The sequence below is a fragment of the Triturus cristatus genome, chromosome 10 (genome assembly GCF_964204655.1).
Source record: "Triturus cristatus chromosome 10, aTriCri1.1, whole genome shotgun sequence".
Taxonomy (NCBI): domain Eukaryota; kingdom Metazoa; phylum Chordata; class Amphibia; order Caudata; family Salamandridae; genus Triturus; species Triturus cristatus.
This window is the reverse complement of record NC_140593.1, coordinates 943251364-943270088: the sequence shown is the minus strand read 5'-3', so window position 1 is coordinate 943270088 and position 18725 is coordinate 943251364. Positions and strand designations below refer to the sequence as shown.

Here is an 18725-nt window from a genome sequence, read left to right as displayed (position 1 = left end):
CCCTTCCTTTACCTATACTCAATTGATCCCTGCATTTCCTATCAGAGCCGGCTTTAGGGCTGGTGGTGCCTGGTGCGACAATCGTTTATGGTAACCCCCTCATGACATCCTCCTCAGATTCCCTCACTATCACCCAGCAAAAGTTTCTCTCATCACTCCATGGCCCCTCTCTCACATACGTTTATTTTGTTTTAAAGTGCTGGTAAAGGATGGCTTTCCTAATTCATGCAGTTATCCACACAAAATACAGATCTGTTCTTTGCAGCAGGCATATTAACCCTCTGCACTACTTTATGATGGTCAAAACTATCACTAGACAAAACTCCGATCTCTCTTTCTAGCAGGAACATTAATCACAAGAGTTAATTCGGCATTTTTATTGCTGTCTGAAAGCTGGATGCACAAGGAACTCTGCAGCAGGTGCTTACATCGTACGAAATTGCTAAACACTGTGACACCCTCTGATGTCAGTCCCCCCCCCTTCAGGTCACCGCCCAGTGCGGCCGCACCATTCGCACCACCCTAAGAACGGCCCTGTTTCCTATCTATTAAATTCCTTCCCGTGCCCCCAACCCCTCATCACCCAATTACCACAAAGAAGGATACTACCTGGATCTCTTTGTTGCCCTGCAGCCCCTTACGGAGCTAAATGGTATTAATTTTATTGTTCTGTAAGTATGAATGGTTAAATCAACATTGCAAGGATCCAGTTTCTAACCTGAGACCTGCAGGTTGCACACAAATCTCTCTCAGATGCATACCACCCCACTAAGCTGATCTTCCTGTGGTTGGGAACTGCGACCACCAGGATATGCAAGATATTTTCACCAGGCACTATAACTTTCTGTTATATCTTATAGTAAATTCCATTTGTCGTGCTGTGTAAGTTGCTGTGCTGGTTGCTCTCTGTCTAAACCTTGCATTGGGATGCTGCCCAAATGCCCACCCCTCATTTCACCAAGTAACCCCAGATGTGTAGTCGCACTGTACTGAAATGTGCTGCTACCCAATGTCCACCTCAAGACCACCTCAGCCCCTGTGTGCTGGCCTCAGCCTAGCTGGCCTGATTTGGGTATATAGGGACCAGCCTCCGACTGCAGAGTGGGAGACCTGAGAGCTTGTGACATAGAAACGGCCACCATCATACCATGGGCTGGGCAGCCATGATGCACTTAGCTTGTTTCTCCCTGTGACACCTGAATATGCCCCTTCTTGCAGTCTTGCCTGCCCACAAATTCAAGCGCCTCTGCTTCCTGATGCACCATGTCGGTCACTCCTGTGCCCCGTGACCAAAGAAAAGGCATTTGAGGTGAGACTATGTCTACTATCCTGAGGAATAGACTGGAGAGCAGAACACCAAGGGGAGAGGAGAGGTATGTGAATGCATAGGGAAAGAGATGGTGCAGCAGTTATTTGGCTTCAAAGGCACAGAGAGACAGTTTATTGGTACAAAGAGAGAGAGGGAGGGGGTGTAACCTTATGGAGAGAATAAGAACTGGAATGAGGGAACCTTTGATAAGGGGAGACTGTGGGCCTGATTCACAAAGGTAAACATACACATTTTTGTAAGTTTAAATTTTTATTGGAATTCACAAACACTGATTTAATTGTAAGGAGAACTCCGCACATAGAAAGATACAACATGCCTATCTTTTAATACGCAGAGTTCTTCGCCCTGACCGAGGAGCCTTATTAGTTGTAAACCTACAATACAGTTTGTGAATTCCAAAGCAAAAGTAAACATAAACAAAAATGCAAGTTTACCTTCGTGAATTAGGCCCCATAAATATTGACAAGGAAGAGCAGGTAATGAGACGGCAGATATGGGAGGGTGAGTGGAAGTAGAGGAAAGGTGAAGGAATGCAATGGAATGAGAGGCACAGAGGAAGGAGAATGCATGTAGGCTGAGGAAGAGATGAGGTACAGAAGAAGAAATTATGTACTGGAGGATCTAAAGACCTGAGAGGTAAAGTATCTAGGGGGATATAAGTAGTGAGGCGTAAGGGGAGGGAGTAGGAGGAACAATGAAAACAGGGATACCAAGAGAGATAGATAGTGAATGATAAATTGGGTAAATTCTAGAGAGGGTTACTAAGTGGATGATATGAGTCAGGATGCTGCCTTTGAGCAGTATGGATGATGAGAGAACTGCTGCTTTCAGCTAAGAAAATGTATGTGCTCCATGCAGGACAGTAACGTCTTCGACTCAGCCCACTGCTACCACCGAGCCCAGAAAGCTCCCCTTACAAAGACCTTATTTCAAACTCTCAGCGAATCGTGTAGGACTTCAGGGCCAAAGACTCTTTTTAGAGTGACCCGCTCTTATACACAAGATCAGATACACTTATTGCATTTCTGCCTTAGGTTTTTATATACTAATTTGCACATTTGATACCTGTTGAAAGTGTTTAATGATAGTTAGTTCTGCAATTGCTTCATAATTGTAGGGCTGACATTTTGTTCTGTATTAGTAACCAGTCACACTTTTAATTCAGAACTCCAAGCATGCACAGTGCTGCACGGTTAAGAGGAAGGCCTAGCTGAAATTGTCATATGGCATTGGGGCCATTTGGCAGCTGCACATACATTGTACAAGAAAATGGCTATTTTATGGTGTAGTTTTATTTCCAGGAAATCTGTGAGAGAATAAAACCCAAAGGTTCCTAAACATGATTCTAGTGATATGCCACCAGGCCTGGTTTTCATGAGTGCACCACTTTCTGGGTCTATTACATTTTTAGTAAACCTAAATAAAAATGATTATGTAAAAGGCAATACTTTACAGCATTAAGCAAAATGTTAGCTAAGAGAAACCCCTCACTGTTCATGCCCCTGGAATTTATTATTGAGGAACGTAAACTCACTCACTGCAATTCAAGTGAGGTTTTGCACTAAGCTTTGGGTGGTGTCCATGCACTTAAGAGCCAGTGCACTGTTGGAAGTGAGTGATGTGTAAGATAGAAGTGGGTAGCACAAATGCTAGAAGTGGGTGATGGAAATAGTAGAAGTCTGTAGCACCATGGTGGCAGTGGTAAAAGTGGGTGGTGGCTTCCTGCGAAAAACTTTGGCCAACAACACTTGTAATTTGTATTTGTAACTAATTAGAACATTTAAATGTTGGGAGCTCCATTAAAGACATGGAATGTTCTGTGCTTCAAATGGCTGGTAAAAGACCGGAGGTCCAACATTCCAATGTTTGTCGTTCACAGGTGTTGCTAGGAACAAAGGCTTCATGGAGCTTGAGGGTATTAAAATCACCTCTGGCTGACTGAGGCCTTTGTTTTATTTGTTAGAACATTCTGCCCTCTAGTAGAGGAATGTTCTAGTAGCCTTATAGCCCTTCATAGCTGGGCCATACAGGCCAATAAAGGCCAGCTACCTTGTTAAAGCCCTCGGCTTCAGCTTGAGCCTTAAACGCTTGAGCGGGCTTTTAATGGCCAGTATAGCCCGCTACGGCAAGCTATAAGGCTATATCTAACACTGGTTAGTCCTAGAAATCATCACTGGTCTCAGGTTACAACCAGCATTATTTTCAAAGTATTCTGGGTCAAGGCACTTACATGTCATCTATATAGGAATTTAACAGCAAGAGCAGGTTGGGCTAATCAAAACATGAAAAGGAGAGAAGTAATGCTGAGAGTGTGATGTTGTTTAATGACATCCTAGCCACTCACTGAGACAGATGACCTTTTGAAGTTTGATAAGACTTTAAAAAAACTTTTTAAAGCGGTTACTGCTCTAGAGAGGAAATGCATCCTCGTGTCAAAAAACAACCACTATGCCCGACTACACATCATGGACTAGAAATTCTTCTTTTTCTGTCATTCACTGTCGACATCAATGAATAAATAAAACACCAAGCTAGTGTACCTGTGGAAGGGTTTTCAGTACAGGAGAACAAAAACCCACGCCTCATTAGCTGTGGTTGTTGGAGTCCTAGTTCATAATATTGAAATGATAAAAAAGGTGATTAAAAATGAAAGATCGCTCACAGGAATTTTAAAACTTAGGCTGTTGCCTTGTTCTATTAAATAATAGGTCTTCAGAATGCATCATATTGAAGAATCACATAAATAAAATACTTTTTTCTCAGGTGCCTAATCAAGCAAATAAACCAAAATAATAGAACTAGATGGCAGATACATTTCTTCTTTCCCTTTTCTAATGTTCAGCTCATTAAGCTAACACCTGCTATTTCGTGCAAAATGAAATTGCAAAACTGCAGTAGCAAGAACTATGTGAAATAGTTTGTTCCTATTCTCATTAATTCTTCTTCTATCTCTTTTTCTACTTATCATTGTCATTAGTAGGGGTAGTAATATTGTCTTTAAATGATCTGTAATTGAGTTGATGGTTAAAAGGTTTTATGTTTGAACCCCCGAAAGGTTTTATTTACTCATTCATTTTTTTCAAAGGCCTCCACAGGAGTATAGGCTGACAATTTTATTAAGAGAGTGTATGCATTTTGTAAATAATCAATGGTATCAATGAGACAGTGCAGAAGAAAACAATGTCAGGTGTGTTTCACGCCCAGTTGTATTAAGCTGATGATGACCCTCATGTTTCTCAGAAATCAGTATCTGAACAAATGAATTATGTTTCTTAATTTCTATCACAACGAGACCGTGTAGTAGATTGCTTTTTAATGAAGTGTGTCATGACCACATTTTCATGACCTTGCCTGATCTCAACCACTATGAAAACAGAACTCAATAAAGAATTAGATTTCCATGCTAAGTGTAAAAAGAGTCTGCCTGTTAACTCTTCTTTGGCTAAAAGAATGACCACGATTAACAGAATCCTATCTAATCCAGTAGCAGAAATATTGCCCTACAGCCATAAATATAGGCAGCTAGAAATTGTGTTAAATTCAATTTTTTGTAAATGTTGTGCTGTGGGTTTTAGTTTGCCATATCTAGCTGTGTTTTCATTACTCATCTCCTGGCTAGTTATCTACCTAGCTATGCTTTATTTTCTTTGCCTTCTATTCTTGTTGCTGGGCAGCACCTCTACATTCCATGTGTCATCCATGACAACACAATGCTCCATCTTCCCCAGCTGCATCTTTGGCAGTTGGATATGAGCTGCTGCCTGGGCTGGTGGTTTGTGTATGCACTCCTGAATAAAACTACTGAAGAATTGCTGAGCATTTCCTGCACTTTTTAATACTGGCGATGAGTTGTGCTTGCGTGGGGACAGGCACCCCTAGACCATGAGCTTCCCCAACTGACCCATTTGTGAACTGCAGCGCTTATTTGGCCATCATTTGATATCTCCTTGGACAGTGGAGATTCAGGTACTTTGTGAGTTTGGCTTGAACTATTCCTAGTTCCTGGTTTGGCCTGGTTTTGTGGAAATCATTCTACCTTTTCGTGGCCTAGTGGTTGAACTTTAAAAATTGCACACCTGAAGTAATGGTAACTTACTACTCAAACTATTTGGCAGAGTAGGCCTTGTGACATCTCCTACCTGAGGCCTCTTCATGTGCTGTGCTGTTTCCCTGGTAATGGAAGTTATGCGCGCTGTGGACACACACGCTCCTCCGTTGTCCTTGATGCCGGATTTCTTGATGTCGTCACCCTAGCCACATTCCCTAAAGGTGTTGTTCCTGTGAAAAGTTTCCTTGTGGCGCGCAGAGAATCATTCCGGTGGTTGGGCACGCGATTGAACTACTGGATTCACCACACCGCTTCCATGGGAAGATTTTACAGCCACTCCTGCCTGACGTGTGAGGTGCATGCGCAGTGTGCACTCACGAGTTTCTTGTCCTGCAGGGAGCATGCGTGGTGATGAACACACCTCCCTCTGAGCTGCAAGCATTCGCGGTGATGCACACACATTCTCGGAGGTTTGAGGCATGCGCATTGTGTTCTGTTGCTGAGTTCATAATTATTCAGTTTGGAATATGCGCAGTGATGCGCACACCATTTCCTTGAGGTTCTGTGTTTTTGAAGCGTGTGATGCGCTCACTTCTGGTTTAATTTGAGTTTTATTAAGTGCGCGGTGATGCGCACACTTTTCTCACATGTTGGGACACTTCTATTTAGTGCACACCATTTGGGTTTCTGCAGTTATCTTAGTTTGTGTTGTGCTTACCTTTTGGTTTTGCAATTGCAATCCCAGGTACTGTGCTAATTCCTCTGTAGTGTAGTGACACGCATAACTTTAAATGCTATTACTTTTTTATAGTAATTGATACTATTTTTCTTCTCTTCACAGTGGTCTAATTCAGCATGCCTCAGCTTACACAGTTTCGTTCAGACAAAGGTGACCCAATTTTACCTTGGAACAGTTGGAAGCCACTGTTTGATTCTTATCTATTGGCTATTGGGGGTGAGAAATTCTCTGCCTTAAGAAAACAAGCTGTGTTGTTACACAATCTGGGGGTTGTGGGTAGACATGTATATGATAGTTTAGATTAAATTGTTTTTGGGCATGGAGAGGAAGAACCTGACAATGTTTTTGACATGTCTGTCATGATGCTTGAGAAACATTTTGGATGTAAAATTAACGTAGTTTTAGAATGTCACAAGCTTTTTTATAGAGTTCAGGGCAAGCAAAATAAAATTGGTAGTTATGTGGCAACCTTGAAAACATTGGCTCCCACTTGCGAGTTCGAACAGCTTACTGATTCTCTTGTTAGAAACCAAATTGTCTGGTGCACTAATGATCTGAAGGTTCAATAGAAACGTCTTGCCAAAAATCCAGATCTTAATGGGACTTTAGCTATTGTGGAGAGTATGGAGAACACCAATATGTGGGTGCGTCAAATTAGAGTTTGTAAGAACAGTGATATTTCCCTGGAGGAAAAGGTGGTTCATGAGGTCAAGAAAGATGGTGCCAAGAGGATTGAGTCTAAAAAGGGTATTCATGGTGAGGGGATAAAAAATTGCCTCATTTTGAGCAGTTAGATTCAAGGTACAGCAAGCCTGGCTTTAAGTGTTTTAGGTGTGGGAGTGAAAGTCATTTGTCTAACAGCCCAAATTGTTTTGTGAGGTCTAACACCTGTAATAGGTGTGGCAAAAAGGGGCATTACACTTGTGTATGTCGTGGTGCGAAGAACCAAGCGATGCATTGTGTTTAAGAAGAGAAAAAATGTATGTTGAGCATCAGAGAAGATGGTGTTGTGGATGGAGACATGTTAGAGATGCCTGAGTGTGAGGTGTTGATTAATTGTAAACAGTTCTCTGTTCTGGCTGACTCTGGTTCGCCTTATACCATGGTTGGTGATGCCAATTGGGATGTTGTGTTTGGTCAAGACAAGGTGAACTGTCTCCACTGGATATTAATCCGGTAGGCTATGGTGGGGTCAAAATTGATGTTTTGGGTTATGTGGTTGGAAGATTTCAGTTCAGAGACAGAGAAATGGCTGGGAAAGTGTACGTGGCTAAAAAGGGTGATAATCTTTTTGGATGGAGACACCAGAGAGACATGGGGATCACTTTAAACCGCAACACACCCAAAACAGTTTTGTCTCTGTCTTGTGGTCAATTGTCTGAGAGTGTGAGTTCTCAGTTTCCTAAAGTTTTCAGTGATGGCCTGGGTTTGCTCAAGAATTTTGAGCACAAGATTGTTTTGAAGCAGAATGCCCAGGCGTTTGTCAGCAAAGTGAGGAAGGTACCTCATATGATGATGGATCCTTTAGGTCAGGAGCTGAAAAGGTTATTAGCTGCTGGCATTATCGAGGAGATTGAGTGTTCGGAGTGGTTAGCCCCGATTGTTCTAGCATCCAAGGATGGGGGCAAAGGGATCCGCATGTGTGTGGACTTACCCGCCTGAACAAGCATATTTGGGTCGACAGGCAGCCCTTGCCGAACATCTCTGAGACTCTTGCTCTTATCAAGGATGCTAAATGTTTTAGTGTTATGGACTGGTCTTCCGCTTACCACCAGGTATTGCTCCATCCGGATTCAAGACACTTGACATAGTTTGTGACTCCTTTGGGTGCTTTCAGATTCATCCACATGACTTTTTGTCTGGCATCTGCTGCCGCCTGCTTCCAGAGAGTCATGAACAAGGTACTGGATGGGTTGTCTAAAGTTCTCATTTTTCAAGATGACATTCTTGTTTATGGGAAGGATCAACATGAACATGACAAACAGTTGTGGGAGGTTTCGCAGTAACTCCAGGATGCTGGTCTTGTTATCAAGAAAGAAAAATGTAAATATCGGGTGTCATCAGTGAATTATTTGGGCCACATAAGTTCTGGAGAAGGGATCAGTCCCAAATTAGATCTTGGTGAGAGCATTGTAAAGGCACCAGTATCTGCAAACAGAGATCAAGTTCGATCTTTCCTGGGGTTAGCTGAATTTTGCTCCAAGCTTGTTCCCGATTTCGCTTGTGTGTCTTCTCCATTGAGGTTATTGCTCAAGAAGGGTGCAAGATTCACATGGTCTGGTGGTTGTACTCTTGCCTTCAACACTATCAAGGATGTCATTAGTCGCATGCCTACTTTGGGACATTTTGAGGCTTGTAAAAATTCTGTGCGGTCCTCTGAGTGCCAGCATGCTTGGTTTGGATGCAGTCCTCTCCCAGGTTGTGGATGGTGAATCCAGGATTGTTGCTTTTGCTTCTCGTTCACTCAGAGGTGCGGAGGAGCAATACTCCATGATTGAGCAGGAGGCATTGGCGGTTTTCTGGGCCATTCGCCAATCCAAATTTTATCTTTGGGTTTATCTGTAGCAGTCAGGTCTGATCATCGTCCTTTGGGTCATATTTGTACTTGCAGGGAGGTTGATAACCTTTCTCCAAGCATCAAACGTTGGATGGAATCATTGACTGAGTTCAATTTCATGGTTGAGTATGTGCCTGGCCCGAAGAATGCTATTGCTGATTGCTTGTCTAGGATGCCTTTGGATCAGTCTGGTGTGGAGGTTGTGAATTCCCTTGTGGCATGGGTGCATGAATCAGCTGTTAATTTGGAGTAGTGGTCTCTGGCTTCTCGGAGTGACAAGGATTTGAAGATGGTTAAGGAGTATAGTGTGAAGGGTTGGCCAGCGGACAAGGATGTTCCTGAGTCTTTGAAATGTTTTCTCAATGTCAAGGATTATGTATGTGTATTTGAGGAGCAGTTGTTGAGTGGTAATCGGGTGATACCTCTCAGTAATCTTAGGTGCAAGCTCATTAACTTGGCCCATGAAGGGCATTTAGTTAGGAACCTGAATAAAGCTAGTGTTCATAAATGGTATTGGTGGCTGACCATGGATCGGCAGATTGAAGATGTTGTCAAGGATTGTTGGGAGTGTGCCAATAGTGATAAGAGCAAGAAGATACCCACTGCACCTCTGTCGCCTGTGGAGATTTCTGATTAGCCTTGGTCCAAGTTGGGATTGGACATTGCTGGCCCCTTTGAACTTTTTGCTCACGATGAGTGTTATGTTTTGCTGTTGGTGAACTACACTTCTAAGTGGGTGGTCACCAAATGTGTACCTACTTTCAACACCAGAGCTGTTATTGAGTTTCTGTCTGACGAGTTTTCAAGGGAAGGCATTCCTAAACATCTCATCACTGACAATGGTGTTCAATTTGTTTCAAATGTGATGAGTTTGTTTCTTAAAGAGTTGTCCATTACTCCTTTCAAGATGGCCTTGTATTCAGCACAATACACCTAACTGTTTGACCTCAGTTCTCTCTTTTTCTACCTTGAGAGGAAGGAAGCCTCATGATAGGTTGAGTCCTGCGTGGTTGAGATTGTGTGTGGATGGTGTGAAGTGGGATGAAGAGTTTGTGTCTAAACGGAGACTCTACCAGGAAAAGTATAAGAACTGCTTTGACCAAAATAATTCTGCTCTTTGCAGGTTTTGGTGTGTTGTTGATAAAGTGTTGATTAGGAATCCTGGGCTTTTGAAGAAAGGTCGTTCTAGGTTCATGGGCCCTTTTGTTATCAAGGAAGTAAGGAAGAATGTTGTTGTTTTGAACTCTGGTGAGGTGTGGAGCATGTCCAGGTTGGTTAAGTGGAGTGGTGGTTTAAATGTGTCTGAATGTGGTCATGGTCCTTTTGATGTGTCTGAGCGGTATGGTCCTTGTGATGTTCCTGGTTCTGATGTGCCTGATTCAGGGAGTTCTAGGAGGTTGAGATTCAGACCGACTTGGCATCAAGACTATGAGATGGACTGAGATGTCAGTGGCCAATTTTGCCCTGGTTCTCTATTGCTTTTGCATTTTCACTTTGCATCTTTGAATGTTTTTCTTTTGTTCATTTTGTGTGGGGGGGAAGATGTGCTGTGGGTTTTAGTTTGCCACATCTAGCTATGTTTTCATTACTCATCTCCTTGCTAGTTATCTACCTAGCTATGCTTTATTTTCTTTGCCTTCTATTCTTGTTGCTGGGCAGCACCTCTACATTCCATGTGCCATCCATGACAACACAATGCTCTATCTTCCCCAGCTGCATCTTTGGCAGTTGGATTTGAGCTGTCTGCCTGGGCTGGTGGTCTGTGTATGTACTCCTGAAAAAAACTACTGAAGAATTGCTGAGCGTTTCCTGGACTTTTTAACATGCTGTTAGTTACAAAATCTATTCACAATTTGAATATATTTTTGTACGTGATTTCAATAATGATTTCCACATATGATATTCCACATATTCCTGCTTAGAGGCTGATTGGTCCTGTCACCTCTATACAAAAGACTACCCTGCTAAATAAGTCTCTGTCTGGCACCTGATTTTTTCTACAGGGATGAAAATAAGGAAGGCAGGTATTTCAACTAATGAAAATACATCTTATTATCAGTGCCTAGGCCCTACCCAATTTTATGCACATATTATTATTGATCAGCACTGGGAAAACAATGGACCAGTTTTGCTGGATTACATTTTATACACCTCCTAATTCAGGTCCACTGCTGAATTTATTTAATTAGATTCAATTCACTGGCCTTTCTTAAGAAAGAATAGCTGAAGAATCTTCAAAAATTGCTCACTATTTGGATTCCTATATGCTTAGATTTATGAATACCAGCCCCTTGCTAATATATGTCTTATTGGACAATTAAACCCGCCAACAGATTTGTCATGATAAGATACCAGCGTTGTCAGCATACAGCATAAAACAATGTGGAAAATGTATATTACATTCTGTGAGATTAAGATGCTACCCCTAAAACTTGGATTTTTACAAATTTGCAAATAAGATGTGCCATCCTCCAATTCAACCAAAGCAGACAGACTGCAACTGCCTTGTTCCACATTCTCAATTGGAGCTACTTACAAACGTTTAACAGCCATCTAAAACTTTCACAATTTTATGCTGATTCTAGATCTCTCCAACGATTTTTATCTAAATGTTTAAGTGTGAGACACAAAAATTAACCTTATCAATGTGTACCCAAAAATGACTGGCAATTTAACAAACATTAGCAAAGCCAATAGGTCTGGCATTTGGCATAGATGCAATACCTTAAGGGCCTAATTTACTACTTTTTGGTGCTGCCCTGCATCAAAAGGAAAGGGCAGGAATGGTTCTTATTAATGAAATATGGGACATTCCTGCCCTCTCTGCACCAGCCCACAAATTGTTACCTAGTGCTAATTGAGGTACCCTTGAACCGTGGCACAACTGTTTTTGTGCAGGGAGGTCACCTTCCTGTAAAAACAACAATCATCTGAGTCGTTTTCCTCTTTCTATGTGTGCTGCAGAATGCAGCAAACATGGAAAGAGGAAAAAACAAGGAGAAATACAATTATTTCTCCTCGTTACGCCTCCCCTGGGGAGGAAGACAGTATTGATGCATTGCCAGGTTTACAGATCCTTGTAAATCTGGGAATGTGTCAAAAACCATCGGGTGTGGGGTGGGAAAACCTACAGCAATGCCCAATGAACACCTCCTTGATGTAGAGTAAGGCAAGGCAACTCTTTGTGTTGCCTTACCTTGCTCTGTATCTATGAGACCATGCAAAGCCACGAAGAGTCGCTTTGCCTTGCCTCATAGAGAGAATCCTACACCATTGAAGCATCATGAAAAGTGATGCTCCAGTGGCACAGCCTCTTATAAATGAGGCCCTAACTCTTTATTAGCAGTCCACCTCGAGTCAGAAGTTACAGCTTAAAGTCTATAAGAAGACTGCAGTGCTTCAAGATGCTACTAGAAGTAATTTTGCGTTAGAAGCAACTTCTTAAAAAGTCTTTCAAAAGCTGCAGTACCTCAAGTCATTACTAGGTGTCCCTCTAGGGCAAGATGCAATTACTTTAAATGGATTTCATAAAGCTCACAGGCTATGATATGACTTCAACCCAGAAGTTTGATATAGGCTATTACTACACAAATGATTTGTGCTTGCTTTCTGTAGGATAAATATACATACAAAAACTGTTTTATGATGATTGGTCAATATTGCTATTTTCAATAAATGGCTTGATTATTATGTAGATTTTATGATGACACCCTCATATTAATAGGCACTAGCAATCACTGATATGATTAGATATGATTTGACTGACTGATATACCTTAATAATGATACTTACTACACTGTTTTTGAGTGATACTATTACTGTGTGCCAATAAATTGTAGTTGTTTTTTAGTAAAACACATCTGTGTTATGTTATAAAATATTAGGGTCAGTTGGGAAAAACAATGGATGAAAATTACAAATTTTAAAAATACATTTGTAGCCATACATTCATATATGTATTTTCACCATGAATTACAACTTGAGTTGACCTCCGACCGTAGAGGGACTTCTTCCCCTTACCCAATTTTCCTTATCACCTTGGGATAGAGGAATCATTACAAGGTTATAGTAGTTTATGCCACAAAAGGCACGGACCCGAGTGGATAAAATATCTATGATCCAAGCTACTTAATATTGATCATCTGCGGTAATGGACTTGTCCATTTACATTGTATTTTTCAACTTATGATGTTACTTGTTACGGATATACGAGCATATCACCTGAAGTAGTTGATGCCTTTTATGATTTAAGCATCTAATTTTGGCGAACATCCACAGCTTTTGGTGGCCCATATTCTTTGACCAAATAGCTCGAGTCCTTAACCTATATCTTCCTTTGAAGACACACATAAGCATTGAATCGTATGAAGAAAGCTTTAAGGCTCAGCCCTGGTTTTGTGATAGACTGCTTCTTGCATAAACTATTTGCGACACAACAAATACTATTGACGAAGCTTCGACAAGTATTTGAAAATATTTTTGTATTAAATTAAATTAATGTATTAGTTACATCTGACTTCTTTGAATACACCATCAGCGCCCTGAGGAAGGATGGTACATGGAATTCCGAAACGCGCGTCAGCACAATTGTGTTGTATATATTGTTTGTAATGTATATTATTGCTATGTATTGTCTTTGTTGTAATTGTCTTTGTCTTTTGATCAATTGTATTTTCCCTTCTGTGTATGTTTTGTTATTTATTCTTTATTGTTGAATCATGTACTTTAATTAAGTGTACAGCTTCGTCGGATTTTGAGACTCCTCTTTTTTGGACAAAAAGTATAGCTATATGTATTTTTGATAAATTACGGATATTAATTAATTGAATAAGATAAATATTTTTGAAAATAAAATAAAAATAATGTTATAGATTAATGTTATTTTCTTTGTGGGACAGTTTTGTAGCGAATATATTTGAAAGGGGGTTTGTTGTTGTTTATTTGATTACAACTTGAGTTTGGTCAGATGTTCTTCTAGAATCTCATGTGACAGTCTAAAGTTTTCAAAAAGATGCAGCACTTTAAGTGAAAACTAGTTGTCCCTTTAGAGATAGAGCTAACTGTTTCAAAACTTCACAAAGCTGTAGTTACTCAAGTTGTTACTAGCTTCATCTGTAGGGCCCGATGCAATTCCTTGAAATGTCTTTAATTCATAAAGTTCAGGGTGAGTGGCTCAACCTTGGACTTTGCATTGACAATATACACTACGGCTACTGTAATCATCACCGCTAGTATTATGAGTCAACGTTGCATCTTTCACTAAATATCTAGATTGTTACGTAAACACTTTCCTATATATAGAGGCAATAGCCATCATTGTGCCTTACATTTTTTGTTTTTGTAGAAAAGATCTTTTATGCGGATTCATACATGTAAATGGCTAAATGTATTCACTCAAACAATAGGGATTCCATGGCTGAAGTGGGCTTACTTGTGGATTTATATTTTGTGCTGTGTTGGAGGGATGCAAAATGTAAATCATATTTGAACAGAATAAGGACAAAAAATGTTAAAGGAAATCTTCTGTATATGTATTTTTGTTATGATTTTCTTGGAAAATATGAGACTGGCAAGACAGCTAAAGCTGTCTTTAGGCCAGTCCTAAAATGGAGTGTACAAATATCACCGAATGTGTTCTCTTTGTGTAACAGAGTGTAAATATGAATCATTGTTTACCTTATTATCTTGTAAGGCTTATTAAAATCAAAGCTGTTTAATTTATGTCAAATATTTTCAAACAGCACAATATTTTTGGACCGATTTATAAAACTTGCCCTTGAGTACACTTCCTGTCCTGATTAGAGGTATTATTTTTAGCCTATTTTAGTTGCCAGCCATAAACTGGTTACAGATTGCTTCAATACCAAAACAACTCTCCTATGTAGTTAGTTATAGATATTTTATTTATTTATTTTTATTTTAAAGATTTTATATAGCGCAGCTAGACCCAGGGGTATCAGAGTGCTTTACAGAAGTGTGAGGAGGTACAGTAATCTATACATTAGGTCAAAAACATTTCAATAAGAGCCAATATAACAAGGAGAGCAGATAAATATGAATGCTATTTACAAGAGATCAATAATAAGCTCACGTGGGTGGAAGTGATAGGGCTAGGGTGGGTGTGAGGGAGTGAAAAAGCAGAAGATAAAGTAGGGGGATGGTAAGGAGAGTGGGGGGAATAGGGGATTGGGAGATCTGTGGGAAGCCGTGGGTGAGTCTAGATGTCAAAATTAAAGGTAGAGGCAGGGAGGGGGGAATTGGGGGAGGGGAAGGTGTGTCGTGAGGGAGGGGAGTTTGGAGGGAGAATGGGGAGGGGAGAGAATTAGAGAGCAATAGGGGGGGGAGCCCAAAAGGGTACAGAGTGAGAGACGGTGTCAGAGGTAGGAATTATTGACCCCAATATTTGTTGAGGAGGTACAATTTGAGGTCTTTTTTGAAGATGATGTAGGATGGGTTACAGCGTAGGTCTTTAGGCAGGGAGTTCCAGATGGAAGGAGCGTTTCCAGAGAAGGAGCGAACTTGTGTGCATTTCTTTTTTAACAAAGGGGCGATAAGAATGAGGATGTTGGTGCTCCTTGTCGGTCTGGTGCAGCCCGCTTTGTGGAGTTTGTTGGAGAGGTAGCATGGGGAGATTTGGTGAAGGGCTTTGCGCGTGATACATGCAATCTTATAGGTGGATCTGCCTTCGATGGGAAGCCATTTGAGAGTTTTAAGAGCGGGGGAGATGTGGTTGAAACGTTTGTAGTCATAGATAAGTCTAGCAGCAAGGTTGAGCACAGATTTGAGTGGTGTAAGATGGACTTTAGGTGTTCCAGCAAGGATAGCGTTACCATAGTCTATTCTCGACAGGACCAGTGATTGGACCACATTTTTAAAGTCATCAGCCGGGATGAAGGGTATGATTTTCTTGAGATGACGGAGAGTGAAGAGTGCTCCTTTGGCTGTGGTTTTTATGTGGGAGGTAAGGGTAAGGCTGTTATCAATGGTGATGCCTAGAGATTTAACTGAATTGAAAGTGGTGAGAGAGCAGTTGAGAGCGTTACGGTCGGATATCCAGTCTTGAATGGGGAGTGGGTTGTTTTTAGGGGAGAAGAGAATGATTTCGTTTTTTTAGGGTTGCGTTTGAGATGGTTGTAGTGGAACCATGATTGGATCTTGGTCAGGGTGTCATTTTGTTGTAGGACATCAGAGTGGGATTTAATCTTATAGTAAAGTTGAGTGTCTTTGGCATAGAGGTGGTAATTGATTCCTGCTTGTTTGAGAATGAGGGTGAGGGGTTACATGAAGAGGTAGAAGAGGGCAGGAGAAAGAATGGATCCCTGGGGGACACAGAGGGAGATTGAAGTGGGGTTGGAAAGGCAGTTCTCGATTTTGATTTGTTGGGTTCTGTGTCGGAGAAAGGAGGTGAACCAGTTGAGGACATGGCCATTGAGGCCAAAGCGGACTTTAGGAGTGGTTAAATGTATCGAAAGCAGCGGAAAGGTCGAGGTGAATGAGTAGGCAGGACTCGCCATTGTCAAGAACGTGATGTATTTCGTCCACTATATTGAGCACGGCCGATTCTGTGCTGCATCCTTTCCTAAAGCCGGATTGCAGCGAGTCAAAGAGGTCGAAAGTGTTGATGTGATTATCCAGTTGTAGCAGGGCACATTTTTCAAGGGCTTCTGCATTGGGGTTTTTGGGGATGGGTGTGATTTGACCCAGTTGGAGGGAGGCAGGAACACACCCAGTGGTCAGGGAAGAGTTTATAATGGTGGTCCAAAGTGTGGCAATGATATGTTTTAGGTCTTGGACAAGGTTGGAGGGCATAGGGTCTTTGGTGTGAGAGGGTAGTTTAAGCTTGAAGATGAAGTTATAGACTTCATGTTTCGTGACAGGGAGAAAATTATGCCAGCAGGCATTGATTTTTGTTGCTGGGGGAGAAAAGGATTGTATTCAGGTGGGAAGGTAACGGATGAGAGACGGGGAGGGACCTTGGGGGATTAGATGGGGTTGAAGATTCAGGAGAGATGTCATAAGAAAGTAGTTGGTTGGGCGAGAAGGGATTTAAAAGGAAGGATTGATCTATTTTGGTGATTTTATCAGTGAAGAAATTTGAAATTTCTTCACATTTCTCATTTGTGGCCGTCAGTTTTTGGGGGGCAGAAGATGTTTGTTTTTTGACGATGCTGAATAGTTCTCTAAGTCTATTTTTGGCCCTATCAAGCTGTGTGTGGAAGAAGGAGGCCTTTTCAATGAGGATGTGTTTTTTGTAGTTGGACCTAGCAGATTTGAGGAGGGCTAGATGGGAGGGGGACGGGTGTTACCTCCATGTTCTTTCGGACAGTCTAAGGGAGCGTCTTTCATTGTTAAGATCAGAGTTGAACCAGGATTTGGAAGGTAAGATTCTTTGGGCTTTTAGTTTGGGAGGGGCCACTTGGTCTAGGACCTCGGTAACTGATTTATTATAATGCTCGGGGAGTGCGTTAGCATTATGGGAGAGGGGAGCGAGCAGGAATTAGGCTTTGAGTTTCGTTTCTAGTTTGCCGGGGGGATTAGATGAAGGTTTCTAGTCAATTACTTGTGTTTGATGCTTTTGGCGTGGATCGGGGGGGCCGTAGAGGGGATCGTTAAGAGGACGAGGTGATGGTCAGACCAGTCGATGGGGATGATGTTGGAAAGGGAGGCCAAATCATTATTAGTGATGATCATCACATCATGGATAAAGAAATCGGGTAGCATCTTGAATACTTGGGTGTAAGTGTGCACATGTATATAACTCAGACAAGAAACATGTTTTACATATTTTGCTTTAACATCAGAACTATAGGGCCTACTCACCAAAGCATTTTTTTACCAAAATCCCATTATTTGAGTAATATTACTATGCATACTCAAAAATGCTACTTATTATCATCTGAGTGGAGATCCCCAGCTAGACTTCTTCTATTGTTTATGTGTGCCGTTCACCGCCAAGAGTGCAAAAAACTTATTTATATGTTTTTTTTGTCATTGTGGAATGAGCAATAGGGAATGATTAGAATATGGGGAACCTCTACTACGAAATTGGAGAGTGATGTAAAATTAAGGAGGAGCACAGGGAGGCACATGCAAATGCAAATACAAAAGCACAACTAAAAAGAGTAAGCAACTCACTATTCACCAAAGGCAACCCCTCATCTAATTCAGAAGTACTACAGCACAAACAGATCCAAATCTCCTCCAGTCAAGCCTTGTAGAAGGTCAAGCATCACACATAGCCACCCACAGGTACTTCAAGACACTCACAGAAAAACAGGGGAGATAGGGAATAAAACTAACAGCCCATGGGGGGGGGGGGTAAATAAGGAAATACCTCTTTAAAAATAAAAACACAGACACATATCAGTAAACACAGAATTAGTAGAGAACGCATTGAACTACAAGAAAATGTACAACAACAGCATAACACATCAATTACAAGAAAACAGTGAGTAGTTGAAGCAAACAACACACATCCCCCTTTTTAAATTAATAGTAAGATAATCCATATTTTCCTCGTGGTACTTAATAAAAGTTAATATCCCATTTGTATTCATTATTTTGTGTTCCAATTTTATATTTGGGAAATTTAGCAATTAGCTCACTTTATTTCTTTAGAAATCATTATTGACAAGAAGAAGGAAATTCAATTTGAAATGGATATTGAAAGATTTCAAAAAACAAATTGCTCTCTATGTTCCAGTATATTAAAATATTTGTAATTTGGTTACAGATTCTCACTTAGATCCAGCCAACATAGAAACCAGTTAGACTGAATTGATGCCATGTGGAAATTGATATGTTAAATTGCTACAATGGTTGAAATTGATATGTCAAATAATCTTATCGTCCAAATACCAAATAGATTTTATAGAACAACACTTCTGCTAATCAAAGGTAAAGACTTACGAGTATTGACTATTTTCATTCCGTCCCACATCCGGCGAATGGAGCTTTTGTACCAATATTCGGATTATGCAGATAAAGAGGAAGAAATTCACCTAAAGAAGCAACAACACAGAGCAAGACAAATTACAATAAAATATTTCCT

At 41.0% G+C, this 18725-nt stretch overlaps 1 protein-coding gene across 3 annotated transcripts in view; it reads right to left on the bottom strand.

Annotated features, from left to right (window-relative positions):
* The window catches only part of VIPR1 (vasoactive intestinal peptide receptor 1), an 806458-nt gene that overhangs the window by 92005 nt on the left and 695728 nt on the right, over window positions 1-18725 (bottom strand). For all 3 annotated transcript variants that reach the window (XM_085628778.1, XM_085628776.1, XM_085628779.1), the window contains exon 10: window positions 18584-18675. In XM_085628778.1, coding sequence (XP_085484904.1) covers window positions 18584-18675 — 92 coding nt within the window. The remainder of the gene's footprint in view (window positions 1-18583; window positions 18676-18725) is intronic.